Source organism: Pelodiscus sinensis, chromosome 1, assembly GCF_049634645.1.
Source record: "Pelodiscus sinensis isolate JC-2024 chromosome 1, ASM4963464v1, whole genome shotgun sequence".
Lineage (NCBI taxonomy): Eukaryota > Metazoa > Chordata > Testudines > Trionychidae > Pelodiscus > Pelodiscus sinensis.
In genome coordinates this window covers 86,223,671-86,237,528 of record NC_134711.1, presented here as the reverse complement: position 1 = coordinate 86,237,528, position 13,858 = coordinate 86,223,671, and the positions used below count along the sequence as shown (strand labels likewise).

The 13,858-nt window shown below is 44.6% G+C and overlaps 1 protein-coding gene across 1 annotated transcript; it reads left to right on the top strand.

Annotated features, from left to right (window-relative positions):
- Positions 1 to 750: 750 nt before the first annotated feature.
- On the top strand, positions 751 to 10,480 carry HEBP1 (heme binding protein 1). Its single transcript, XM_075934967.1, has 4 exons — positions 751 to 909; positions 2,793 to 2,931; positions 4,616 to 4,796; positions 7,071 to 10,480. The coding sequence occupies exons 1-4, from the start codon at positions 832 to 834 to the stop codon at positions 7,240 to 7,242; spliced, it is 570 nt and encodes a 189-aa protein (XP_075791082.1). The 5' UTR covers positions 751 to 831; the 3' UTR covers positions 7,243 to 10,480.
- Positions 10,481 to 13,858: the final 3,378 nt, after the last annotated feature.

Here is a 13,858-nt window from a genome sequence, read left to right as displayed (position 1 = left end):
CAAATCAAATTCTGATTGCACTAATTATAATCCCTCCATAATGTATTAATACAATCTAATGCTCAGATCCTTGCACCCTTGTATAATCCACTCCTTTACACACATCTAGACCCTTCTACCTGAGGCTCTCAAAACACAAATAAGTAACTGTGGTGCAGATATTATCTGCTAGCCCAATGGTACTGATAGGAGAAGTAGTAGTACAGAGAGTTGAAGGCCCAAATCCTCAAAGGTATGCAAGCACATCTGTCATTAAATTCAATAAGAGTTTGGCACCCAACTTCTTTGAGGGGAGATCTGGGCTTAAGTGACTTGCCTAAGGCCGCATTGGAAGATGTGTGGCAAAGCTGGCAATAACACTTCTGATTGCCTGCCCTACAAGTTAGCCCCTAGACTTAAGCCCCCGAGGTGGGGGATGAGAGGAGGACGATGCTGTGTTCCCGGCACACTAGGAGCTGAAATTGCGGGAGACAGAGGCCTTGGGCACAGGAGCCGCACGCACGTGCCGGGTGTGTCCCTTTCGGGGGGGGGGGGGGGGGCAGCGTTTTGGATGGGTCCATATCCCAGGCCCGCGAGCCAATCGTCTGCCCACGTGCCCATGATCAGCCCGCGCCCCGCTGAGGGTCGCCCTCGCAGAAGCGGGGAAGCGAGCCCCCAGGGCAGCGCGCGCCCCGCATTCACGCTGAGCCCCCCGGGACTGCTGCAGCTGCGGCTGCCCCTCGGCCCGGCCCCCGCCAGCAAGGGGTCAGGTGACGGCTGCCGCGGGGCTGCAGGGCGGGGCCCCAGCGGGAGGCGGGGCAGCTGCAGCCGCGGCGCGGAGAGGACGGCGGCATGTTCGGGATGATCAGGAACTCCCTGTTCGGCTCGGTGGAGGGGTGGCCCTGCCAGGTGCTGAGCAGCGGGGAGAAGGTAGGAGCGGGCTGCCCGGAGCCGCCCCCTTCCCCTCCCCGAGCTCTGGCGCTTGCGGGCAGGGTGACGGGGGGTTGCACGGTGGGGCTCCCGAGCAAGCTGGCTGGCAGGGGAGCGCGTGTGCCCCTCATTCCCGAGGCATCTCGGTCCTGGGGAGGGGAGCGACATGCACCGAAAGACGCTGCGAGAAATGAAGCTTTGAACCCCACCTCTGCTCACGCCCGAGCCTCCAGATCTGCTCGTTGCTGGGGCCAGTAGCACTAGTTCCCAGGGCCTCTCCCCTGGGGCGTGCAGCCTGGCACCCTGCACAGCCGGGAGGTGGCTTGTTTCTCCTTCCTTCCTTTTGGAAATGTGTCATCGCCATTGCACAACTGGGCAAGTTGCAGATAATGCCTGGTTCCAGTTTTTGGGCGGTGTGGCCTGCCTGCCTTATCTCTGCACCAGTGCACACAGCAGTCTTGCCAAACACAGGGACTCAGAGAATTAAGCTAATGCAGCGAATGCTTAGAAACTATGGCCTGGCATTCTGGGTCTGATATCCATTGCTGTGAATTCTGTCCATGCAAGGAAAGAGTGTTCTGGTTTTACCTGGAAAAAAAAACAACAACAAATAGCCTTGCAGCACCTTGGAGACTAATAATATGTAGATAGTATCTAAGGTGCTGCAAGACTATGTGTTGTTTATTAAGTTTTTCCAATTACAGACTAACTCAGCTGCCTCTCTGGTTTTACCTGTTCCCCACCCCCAAAGCATATGCCTACACACACAATGACTATCAAGTTCTGCAACTCCTCCCTTGCTATCTTATGCACACCAGAGACTCAACAGGGCGTTGAGTCCTCAGTGGCTGTGTTGTGAAAATAACGTGGTCTGCTCAGATCGCCCCTCGTTCAGAGCATTTGATTTGTCCATACCTTTCAAAGCTAGGTTACAATTGTCCATTTCTGTTTCTCTTCCCCATCATCATTGGTATTACAAAAGGTAGGTAGCCCTGCTCTACGGCAAAGACATGATGACACCAGAGCTGTTTGTTGCATGCTGCTCATGTAGGTCAACAAGAGAGAAGCATGATCTACCACTTAGGAGAGACACTGATAACTAGGGATGTTAAATTTCGATTAATTAACTAATTGAATAGTCGATGGGATTTCCATAGATTAATTGGTTAGTCAATAAGCACTAGCGTGGTGTTCGCCTTTGAAATGTACGAGAGCCCCAATAGGGGCTCTTGTGCATTTCAAAGATTGAAAAGCTGCATGAAGCCTGGAGCTAGTGGGGAATCCTACTGACTCCGGGCTCCATTTGGGCGCTTCCACTTTGGAATGTACAAGAGCCCCACCCTTGTACGTTTCAAAGATTGAATTGCCATGTGGAGCTGGGTTCAGAAGGGGACTCCTAGCTGGCCCCGGGCTGTACACAGCATTCCAACTTTGAAATATACAAGTGTCCTCGCTGGGGCTCTTGTACATTTCAAAGTTGGAACGCAACTGCTGCGCCCTTTCCCTCTCCCACGGAGCTGGAGCTGAGGGGAACTGGCTTTTTAGTTGGCTCCCCCCAGCACCTCCGCGTCTTCCCCTCCCCGCTGCTTCTTTGTGATAGAGGTAGTGGGGAGGGAGCGATTAGTTGACTAGTGTGTCGACTATCCGATAAGCTTTTGCTTATCGGATAGTCGATTAGTCACTTAAATTCCTACTGACAACCCCATGGCCAATCTCTTCATCTAACATTGAAACTAATCTTTACATAGGAGGGCTATATGGAGCAGGGTAGTTGGCAGTGTTTGTTCCTGGGTTCTGATTTCCCACAGTGAGGCAATTGCCTTGGGGTGAGAAATGTTGCATCTTTCAGAAGGATGTATTATCTGCCTGTCTCCTCTTTCCAGGAAGAGGTGAGCTATGAAGAAAGAATGTGTGAAGGTGGGAAATTTGCCACCGTGGAGGTAACTGGGAAACAATTTGATGAGGCCTCCAAGGAAGCGGTGCTCAAACTTCTGAAATACGTGGGAGGAACCAATGATAAGGGTGAGAAACTTTGCTGACTTCCTCTGCTTATCTGCTAGTTTCCTCTTGTTCATTCCTGTGAAGAATGTGTAGTTGAGTTCTCTAAAGGACATTCATATTCTGCAGTGGCTGCTTAGGGGAACTCCCGGTATGCAAGTGTGTATTTGTGTGTGTGGTTTCTGCACTTTAACTCACTGGCTGGGTAAGCGACCCACCCATTTATGTGGTGATGGCAGATTAACTTTATAGCTTTTATCTTAGCTCATGTAATTGCACAGGGTAGTCTAATTAATCATAGAGTGTAATAAATAGTAAACTTACTTTTCCTAAGTACTTACAAACATTAATTTCTAATTTTCATCTTACTAAACGAAGTGCTTCAGTAACATCCTACACGAAGGGTGTGGGAAATCACAGGGTAATTATAAGTCACCTAGAACGATGCAAGAGCATTTTTTCAGATGTCCGAGAGAGGCAGATACACAGACTTCAGTACACGTAGCAGGAAGAAGGGGAATGAATGGAAGAGCGGGGAGCAGGTTGCAGTTCTGCACAGAACAGCAATTGCAGCAGTGCAGACAGTCAGTAAATATGATAATCAGGGTGACTGGATGAGTGAAGGTACCTTTAGCTGTAATCCATGGCACCAAAATGAGTAGAGCCCAGCGCAAATAAAAATTTCTGCCCATAGATGTGGATATTTGCAGTTAAAACTTGGTATCTGCTGAACTACTGGGCTCTAATCCCAAGATACACTATGACTAAAGGAGAGGAACTTGGCGCCATTGATCCCAGGAGCCGGCACTGTGTAACTGTACCACTCCCAGCTCCACTGCAAGCCAGACTATCCAACCCCACATAGGAGATGTGGCTGGTGGCAGGGCTGAGAGTGGGACAGCATCACAGATGGGAGGAGCTGTAAGCAGAGAATGTTAGCTCCTGGGATCAGTGGTGCCACATTCCTCTTCTTTGCCCACATTGTATCCTGGGAGTACTGACGAAAAGTTCTATATGAGAGCTATGGGGTAGTTGTTTTTCCGGTACTTCTCTTTGAATGATTGAGGTTTCACAACCAGTGGCACCCTGGAGAGAAGGAAAAACAGTTATCACCAGTGTGAGCTGTAGTCATAACTTAATATACCTTGAGAGAACAACAAATTAGTAGCTTCAGGGGGTAGCTGAGTTAGTCTGTACAGAAAAAAACAACAAATGGTCTGGTAGCACTTTAAAAACTAACAAAACTTGTTAGTCTATAAAGTGCTACCAGAACAAATTAGTAGTTTGCCATGCTGGGATTTGGTTGCTCACAGTCCTGGCTAGAGCTAGAGCAGCTCAGAGTTCTGAATCATTAGCTCTCACAGGGAGAGTTTTGAGCCCCCCCAGTAGAGGCCTGTAGGCTGCTCATCCTTCAGGGCCTACGCTGATTACCTGGAAAAATCTACAAGAAATTTCCCCCAGTTGATCCTGTCATAGGATTTTAAAATACCTGGCACTGGCTACTGAAAGACGAAAAAGGGTGTTGGTCTTCCTGATATTGAAATTCCTGTGCAGTTTGATTTTTGTGAGGTGTTGAGCTCCGGCAGCTCCTGCTGATTTCATTCTGAGTTGCGAATGTTCCCCACATCTCTCAAAATCTGGGCCATAATGCTTAGTTACTCAAGGGCCTGGACTGCACTTGTAATACCTCTGTCTGAATCTGTCGTAGGGGTTGGGATGGGCATGACTGCGCCCGTTTCTATCACTGCCTTTCCTGGTGAGGACGGCTCCTTACAACAGAAAGTGAAGGTCTCACTCCGGATTCCAAGTCAATATCAGGACAGCCCTCCATGTCCTGGTGATGAAAGCATTCAGATTGAAGAGCGAGAAGGAATGACCATTTATTCCACGTAAGGGGCAGATCTCTGTGTTCCGGGTCTGGATGTTTTAAGGAACAGAGTGTTCTAAAGAATATCATTTAGCTTTAGCTTTCTTTGACCGGGTAACTAGCCTTGTAGGTGGGGGAAAATGGTAGATATGATATATCTAGACTTAGCAATGCTTTTGATACCGCCTCACATAACCTTGTGTTATGCTTATAAAAATCACCAGGGATCTTTTTCAGGAAAATAGGCAATATGCCACATGTATTGAAAATACAGCTTTAAAAATCAGTATGTGCATTCTCACATGTGCGTGCGCACACACAGATCTACAGATTGACTTAAGACAGGATGGTCTTACCAGCCTATTTATGGCCACTTAGACTGTGCTTGAATGAGGAGCTGGGTTCTGTCACTTGCAATCTGATGTTCCGAAGTATTGCAGCATGCACCCAAAGAACCATGGCAATACACCCTACTTTTATACTTGTAAATTCCCATTTGAGTCTGTGGATTTTGCTGTGTCATGCTGTGACCGTTAATTCTTAAGCAGTGTTTATCCCAAGGTTGTTCCCATCATTATCCTTCATCAGCATTTTGGTGGTTGTCACATCTACCTTTACCTGTTAATTTTGTCTTTGGGGGTGTATTGCCCTGGTCTGTACACTCTCCCTGAAGCTGAGGTACTGACACTGTCAGAGACAGGACACTGGGCTAGATGGGTCGGTGTTCTGACTGTCTGGTAGCTCTTATGCTCTTAAAGTTGCAAGTTAGTGCAATAGGGGTTATAATTTGTGTGTATATGGAAGAAGTGAACACCTGCCTACTAGGAACAGGACTGAGATCATCAGCTTATTTAACTTAAGCCAGTAAATTGCTGTCAGATAAGAATAACTTTCAGGCACTATCTGGTTGGTGCCAGGGTCCGAAACCTGTTGCTAACAAAAGCAGATGTTTTGAGAATAAGTTCCTGGTCACTTCCAATCAGGCAGCTCCTGTAAACTGAAGAGAGAGAGAGAGAAAGCAGCTCCTGTAAACTAGAGAGGGGGAGGGGGACCGAATAAATTTCAACTGCTGTTTACAGTAACTGGTCTGGGCTGTGAACTCCCTAGGAAACAACTCTGTTGGCCTAACTGGCCCCTGGGGTGTCACTTTTGTGCCAAGGATAACCATTGTTTGTCCAGCTGCTATGATCTGGCTGCCACTTATGAATGGCACTTCAGGCTGGGCATCTCTTTTGGGAAAGAAAGGGCTGGAAATAGACACAAAGAAGTAAATGTGATGTTAGCAGAACACTGCTCTGCCTCTCATATCAGCCCTTCAGATTTCTGTGGAAATTATTGATAAGATGTTGGCCATAGAATGCTAGAGGGTATACCAGGGAGAGAGTTAGGAACAGATACGTACTGGTCACGGTCCATCAGCTATCTACCCCAGGGGTCAGGGGTCAGATAGTGATACACGGTAAAGTAGACTCTATAAACTAGAATCAAGCCATCAGTTGCCATTCAGGATTTAACAGCCATTGGACATTTTACTTTGATTGCTACACACACTTGTGTGGGATTCATATCTGTTTCCCCTTGCTGCGATGTTTCTGTCTGGCCTGGCCTTTTCCTTATAGTCTGCTGGCTCTTGCTGGGTGTCTGAATGCTGCCACAATCCAGCTCTGGTGTTTGGTTGCCTCCCTGAAGATAGGCTGCATTGTCACAAAGACTGGCTACAGCTTTGGGCAATGAGGTGGAGGCTGATCTGGAGACAGCGTCCGCTTAGCAAGAAGTTTACATAGCAATGTTCAGTCCCGGGCCTTTCCTTTTGTATGTTGGTATGAGCTGCATGCGGTGGGCTGTTCCTGCAGTAATCGGTAGCAGCCCTTTGTAAGTCTTCTCTTACATGAACTAGCTGGAGTTTGGCATTCGGGTTCCAGCAGGCAGGTGCTCACCTCACAATTGACATGTGGGTTGGAAGGCTCAGCACAAAGCTGAGGAATTGAATGGGCTTGGGGAGATCTACCTCTTCACTCCAAGAAGCTTGGGGCTGAGAAGTAAGGCTGGGCACTGGAGGCTGGTATAGGTGATCCCCTTGCTTTATATATCTGTAGGTGACTAAAGCTGCCTAATCTCTGGGGCTGCCAAACCAGCATCTTTTGGCTGTGCTAGATTCAGCCAGGACAGCTCAGGAAAAAAACACGGGATGCATCCACATCACTGTGTTTTGTAGCATCTTGTTCCCTCTTTCTCCTTTTGTCACCATATTTCAGGCTTGTCCCACTCAGCGTCTCCATGTTTGGTTCCTTTACAGGCAGTTTGGAGGTTACGCCAAGGAAGAGGATTACGTGAATTATGCCGCCAAGCTGCGCTCCGCCTTGGGGAGCGAGGCCACTTATCACAAGGACTTCTACCTGTGTAATGGCTATGACCCCCCAATGAAGCCGTATTGGCGGCGTAACGAAGTCTGGTTTGTGAAGGAGTGAGTCACTGGCTCACTAAGATGTAGGCCAAGGCTAATGTCTTCTTCAGCTTGTTGCATGTAGGTGGAGTCCTTGCCCTGTTCCAGACAAAACCACAGGCTTGCAGAGTCAAAAAAGGAGGGGGTGGGGAAGTGCCACCCTTCCTGGGGTCTCAGTTATTAACAAATATTGACTCTTAAAATAATACAACATGAACCTTCCCCAACAAAGCCTTCTGCCCAGGCTTGTCTCTTCCTAGGATCCCCTGGCTTTAGTATCTGTCCCAAGTACTAGTTTCTTCCTGTTTCCTAGACTCCCTTATTCTCAGGTGGGGAAATGAGCCAACTGCACCAAGAAGTGCACAAAACTCGCTAACTGGTCGGTGTTGTGCGCACTCGCTCACAGCCTCTGCCAGAGGAGAGAGATGCCTGTTGCCAACCAAAATCTTTCTCACAAGTGGCTTTTCCACTCTGATTGGAAGTTACAATAGCTTGATTCCATGCTACACTGATGCTTTAGCTCTTCCATTCTGAGAGAGAGTATAGAGGGACTAGATTGCTGCTGCTGAGGCGCTATGCACTGAAGAGAGCATCATCTCCCTTTCCTAGCAGTGCACACGGTGGACGGCGTGCCAACAGTCTGATTCAGAAACGTGTTCAAGAGGAAGAACCAAGATTATTTTTACAGCTTTCTGACTAGATTAAGATGGAACTTTTCTGTGTAAGCTGTTTTCCTGTTGCAGCTACTCACTGGATTGTGCATGATAGAAACCTGTGGCTTTTCCTTTGTGTCTCTTTAAGTGTTTATAACTAGCCTGTCAAGGGGTCACAATTGGGCACAATAATGAAATCTGCATTGGCCTAAATGTATAAGAGGGATAATGATTCTCAAAAGTTAATACCTCTTATGTAGGCATCTGACTTCCAGAAGAGTGTGCACACAACAGCTCCCTTTGAAGTGAGTGCTAGCTTTTTGGCTCAGCTTTCTTGAAAATACAGATTTGGGTGTCTAATTTGAGGTAGTCATTCTTACAAATTTTGTCATTCATGTATATATGGTTATAACTCATTCTAGGGACATTAATTTCTTTGACAGATACATAGCAAACCAGCACTTTAGCTGTCAAAACTCCTGCCAGCCAGATGTCGGAAAGTCTAAGACAGGTATAGACATGTACTACACATCCACAAATGTCTCTCTAATTTCAGCTAACTAAGAGAGACCTTCTTATAATGAGCATACTAAAAAGAACAGCTTCTTCCTGAAAGTCAGAGGAGGAGCTATTCAGATGGAAGCTGGGTGCTGGCTACTCAAGGTATCAGGGTGATCCTTTTGAAAGTTTTTTCGGGGAAGGGGAAGTTTAAACTCCTGATCTTTCTCCCACTGAAGTTCAATAAGAGTTTTGAACTTCAGTGAAAGCTGACCTCAAAACAGTTTGCTGGTGCAGTGAAAAGAATGGATTGGTAGCTTATTGGTGTAGAAGAGAAGAAAAGCTAGAAATAACCTAACAGTTGTCTAGAGAAAGACATGAGAGTGTAATTCCTGAAGGGGAGATGGACCAAAAATGAATACGTAGATCAAGGTATCTTATAAAGGTGAGATTTTGCTTTTAAGAGTATAAAACAATAGGTGGGAATGAATATGAACTGTGAAAGTTCTTCCTTTAAAAAGGTCTCCACAACAAAAGGAAACAGTGTACAGAAAAGGTTATTCTTACCTAACCACATGGGAAATGGAGGGGTTGAGTTTATCTTTGTTTCTAAATTCTAGGGTTTATTTTGGGACTCGTGCACATATTTTGCATGCAGTGTGGGCACTGTTGTCTCTGACTCGAGGCGACAGATGTGCTACAGTTGATGAATGCTAGAATATATAGCAACTAATCATAAACCCAATGCGATCACGTTCCAGGCAACAGCAACAGTCTCTAAGAGATGGAAGAGTTCACAAAATGTATAGCATCGTCCTGTCATCAAGCAGTGAGTTTGTGACTAAAGATTGATCGCTATAGAGTCCCATGCTTTGCCTCCATAGACTTCCTAGGGGTCAGATTTTGATGTCCTTATGCAAATTCAGCAGAAATTTATCCCATGAATTATGCCATTGATTTCAGTGAGAGTATTCAAATTTAATAGCTCCTTCACAAGCAAAAGTATCTACATTTGGCTTTCCCCTTCTTTGCAATATTTAAAAAATGAGTTTTTAAATTGTAACTTAGAATTTTGTGATTTGATTAAAGGATCTGAGAAGACAGTGGGAGCTTTAAATTGCTTAGCTGCTTTCCTGTTGCAATTGGAAAAGCAGACCATGGATGAAGGTGCTGCATCATTGATTGAGGAACCTAATTTTAGGTTGCTAATTCATTAAAATCTTGGTGTTTGAATGTGTGTGTTTGGAATATAGATCATGTTGCAAAACCTTTACTTAGCCACTAATCCCTCTCTAAATAAAGACCTGTTTTGCCTTCTGTTATTTAATTGTATGTGAGGATAATGAAGAGTTTATATGAATCTCTGAAAGCATCTTACATCATAGGCCCCAATCCCTTAAATTCATACATAATTTTACTTATGTGAGTATCCCTCTTTAATATGGGGCTACTCACTGAAAGTTACACACTTGCTTATATTTACAGGATTAGAGCCACGGTGTCAAACATGTCATTTTATACACTGATCAACTCCTTAATTAACTTAAAAACTGCAGGCACCTCCCTCGTTTCTTTTGTGTTCTGACATTCATCATAGGAGACTAATACAATTAATCACATCAGAATATTTCATGTTACCTCTCTTGTGCCAGTGAGGTGCCCTGATTTGTGCTTCACGTTAACACTAAAAATTACACATTTTATGCTGTTTTGATCTTTAAAATTGAGTGATATTGTTAATAACTGAGCATGCATTAAAAAAACATTAGTGGAAAATAAAATGTAAAAGGAGACTGTTTCTATTGGATGATGAAAAACCAGCCCCATTTGGGTTTTCCTTGTCAATTTCTTCTCATGCCTTATGTTTAAGTGCCAAAGATTGTTTTTTATTATTGTTTATATCCCCTTTTGTGTACTTCAGATGTTTCAGTTCCCAGTTCTTTTTCCCAGACTCAACTGCAAAGAGTGAATTAATTGGACACTCACTTTGTTACTTAATGGATATTGTTGTGCAGCCAAAAAGATTGAGGAACCTGAATCCACCTCCCCATTAAATGGGAAGGAGATGTATGAAGCAATTTAGTCTAATAAACATCTTGAACATTTAGTCTCTTAAGCCTCACCGAACTTCTACTCTGCAAAAGCAAATATATTTTTTTTCTTGTTGAATAGAGATAAATGACTCTGCAGATATCTTAACCAACTCTTTTGTGCTGTGTGGCTGACCAGCCACAAAGCTAAGCAGATTGCTTCTCTTGTACTGAGACAAGTTGCAGTAATAGTATAGACAAAATGTGATGGTCTACATTCAAAAACATAACATAAATAGGAAGTGCCTAATGGACCAGTCATTCTGGCTTGACCACACTGGCATGAAAAGGTGACTCATTATTCTAGTCCTGAAAACACACATAATTCCATGCAGTATTGCTGTAGTTGTGTTGGTCCCTAGATGTTAGAGAGACAGAGGGGTGGATGGGTGATTCATCATTTATTTGACCAACCTCTGCTGGTGAATGAGACAAACTTACAAACTGTGTCTCTTTTCAAGCTGATAAGCTGCGTCGGCTTGAAAGTTTCTCTCACCAACAGAAGTTGGTCCAATAAAAGATATTGCCTCATCCGCTTTTTGTCTCTTAACACATAACTTAAGTAACTTAACTCATGAGAGTTTTCCTACATGTGTGTGTGTTTATAGGCTCTGATCTGAAGTTTGCAAAATTCAGAGTTTTGTTGGTGTGCGAAGGAAGGACCTGTTTTGACAACACATGCCTAATATTGAGTTAATAAGATAATTATATAGATGAGAGAGCTAATCCAAGGGGTGGACCATCCAATTTTGGGACGTCTTATGATAGTCTACTCCCACTGATGGAAGGAGTGATTTTGGATGGGCAAGCAACATATTCAGGATTTTGTTTGCATTCTCATCAATTGTGATGAAGATTTTATTATTGGAAATGGCAAATTTTGCAAGGTTTGCAAGGCTGCCTGCGATGTTCCTAGACTGCCACTTGACTAGCTATAGTTGCAATAATTTCTCGTGTATAATAGGATTATCAAGTGCAACTGCTGCTCTTCACTAAGTATTTCGAGTTCATGTCTCTAAAACCGCATCACTTCTCACTGGACTGCGAGCAGCCGTAGATGTATGATACCTACTATAAAATTGTTCCAAACTTGATTTATTGGAGTCGGATCACTAGCAATAGTGTCATCCTCAACAGTGATAGATGGAGCTGCATCAGTCTAACTACTCAGTCTCTTGAGTGTTCAGGACAGCATCTTACTATTTTTGTCAGCCCATTTGTATTCTTTCTGCTTAGCGCTATATAAAGTACACTGCACTCACATTAAATCCTTGTTTCCTAGTACTCTGAGTTTTGAATGTTTTAGGGGGACAATTTGTATAAATACTGTTTGATTTCTAAGACACTTTTCTTGGAGCTAGAATTTTAGAAGATTTTCAAACACAAATAGAAGTTAGACACTAAATTTCTATTAAAAAGAGAATGTTTGATTATGCTATTTGTATCTTTTGAAAATATCCATTTTGTGTTTGTTTTTTAATACCTATTGTGGAGACAACCACCAAACAGTTATTTGTCCCCCATCGAGTTTTTTAAAAGCTTCCCATTCCAATCCAGAAGTTGTAATAGTGCTTGTATTCATGTGAATACATTCTCTCATTTGTGCATGAGAAATAATAGAAACAGCTTTGATGAAAGAAGACAGCTAGGGCAATTTTTGATGGAATATAGTCAGCATTACTAAATACTGTAGTTTAGTAAAAGAAGAGAGAAGACCACAAACAAACTGCATCTAAAACTCTAAAGAACATAAGGCAAAAGGCAAGCAAAAAAATTATACCCAAGATAATGTATTAAGATGTAGGGTAGTTAGCAGCATGACAGTTCTGCAGTGGTTTTCCTACAGTCAGGTTACTACTAACCCTAGTTCTTTAATAAAAGATTGAAGAGTTTCTAAATCCTCTTTATGAACAAGCTTGGTAAGGAAAGATCTAGGATCAACATTTAATGGACAGTTAAAATCCCTTCCCCAAACTATAATGTCATTTAGCCAAGGTATAATTAAATGCAAGGAGGGGAAAAACTAGGTTAATGCAACATTAAGGTTGCAGACTTAGAATTTAAAGTCACAGGAAACATACAAGTGAAGGCTGATACACTGGAGCAATGTTACTTGACCATGTGGCATATATTCACTGTTTCTTTTGCTAATGCTCTTTATTTTAGGTTGTTAAAGCTATAGTAAAAGCAAGGGCCCGATTCTTCCCCGTCTTTCATCTTTGAACAGTAATTTGCAAAGATCTCTGCAAAGTGAATGTAAACCACGTCAAATCAGTGTGGTAGCAATTTACCCTTGTGTTGTATGGGTTGTAAGTGACTGCACAAGGCAGTGGAGAAGCAAGACCTCCATGATACAGTTGCCAGTTTTGGTTGGCTGTGTTCCAGGAGGTTTCATCACATAACATAATCTTTAATTAAAGATTAATCTTTAATTCCTTGAGTCTCCAGGTCAATTGGGAACCCTACTCCATGGATCAGTTGTGCAATGTGAGGGAGTTGATATTGCATTAACCCGTGCCTTTCCTGACTTTTTGTAAATGCCACCTGTGTAACCTTAGCACTGTAACAAAGCTTTTTTGTTTGATTTTTAATTAGAATATTTACCTGGAATTGCTTGGGTCCTTCAGGGCTGGGGGCAGGAGATGTGGGGGCTGCAGGAATCAGGGTGGCAGAGTAAGGAAGGGTCAGGGATAGGTAGTGCAGGAGTCAGGGGGTTGGGAGGAATGAGGGGCTATGGGAAGGCTTGGGGATGCAGGAGTCAGGGTAGGGAGGTGGGAGGGTTCAGGGCAGAGGGTGGGGGCAGCTGGGGCTGCACAAGCTGATCATTGATGGCTCTTTAGGGCCAGCCTGGTGTGCTTGCTGCACCCCCGTGATCTGGTCGCTGTGGAGTATAACTCTCCCTGCTCTCAGAGCCCTCCCTTTCCATTTGATGAGAAACAGTTGGATTCCAGGCACATCCCATTGTCCTAGCACAACCAAACCCTGCCTTTCCTTTAAGTTATGATAAGGGGAAGCTGCACACCAAATGTGGTGGTCCTAGCTCTTACCATTTAGGAGGAGTTCTTGAACAGACAGATTCACAGACAAACTCTCAACTCTTCTAGTCCACTATATATTTATCTGGTGTTGCCCAGGTGTGGGGGTGGCAAGGGTCGTGCTGCCCACCCAGTGTCTTCTCCCCAGGCCTGCCTGGCATGGGAGGGCACCCCAACTGGCTGCCTACCATTTTCTCCCTGGGGCTGGCATGGGTTGGCAGGGGCTAGTGGTGGCTAGCAGCTTTTCCACAGGATAAGCCGGGTTAGTAGGGGCTGTGCTGCCAGCCAGCGACTGTTTCCCGGGGCGGGGATGCTTGCTGTCCCTCTGTGGTCATTTGTGAGTATTACTGTCCCTGCTTTCAGAT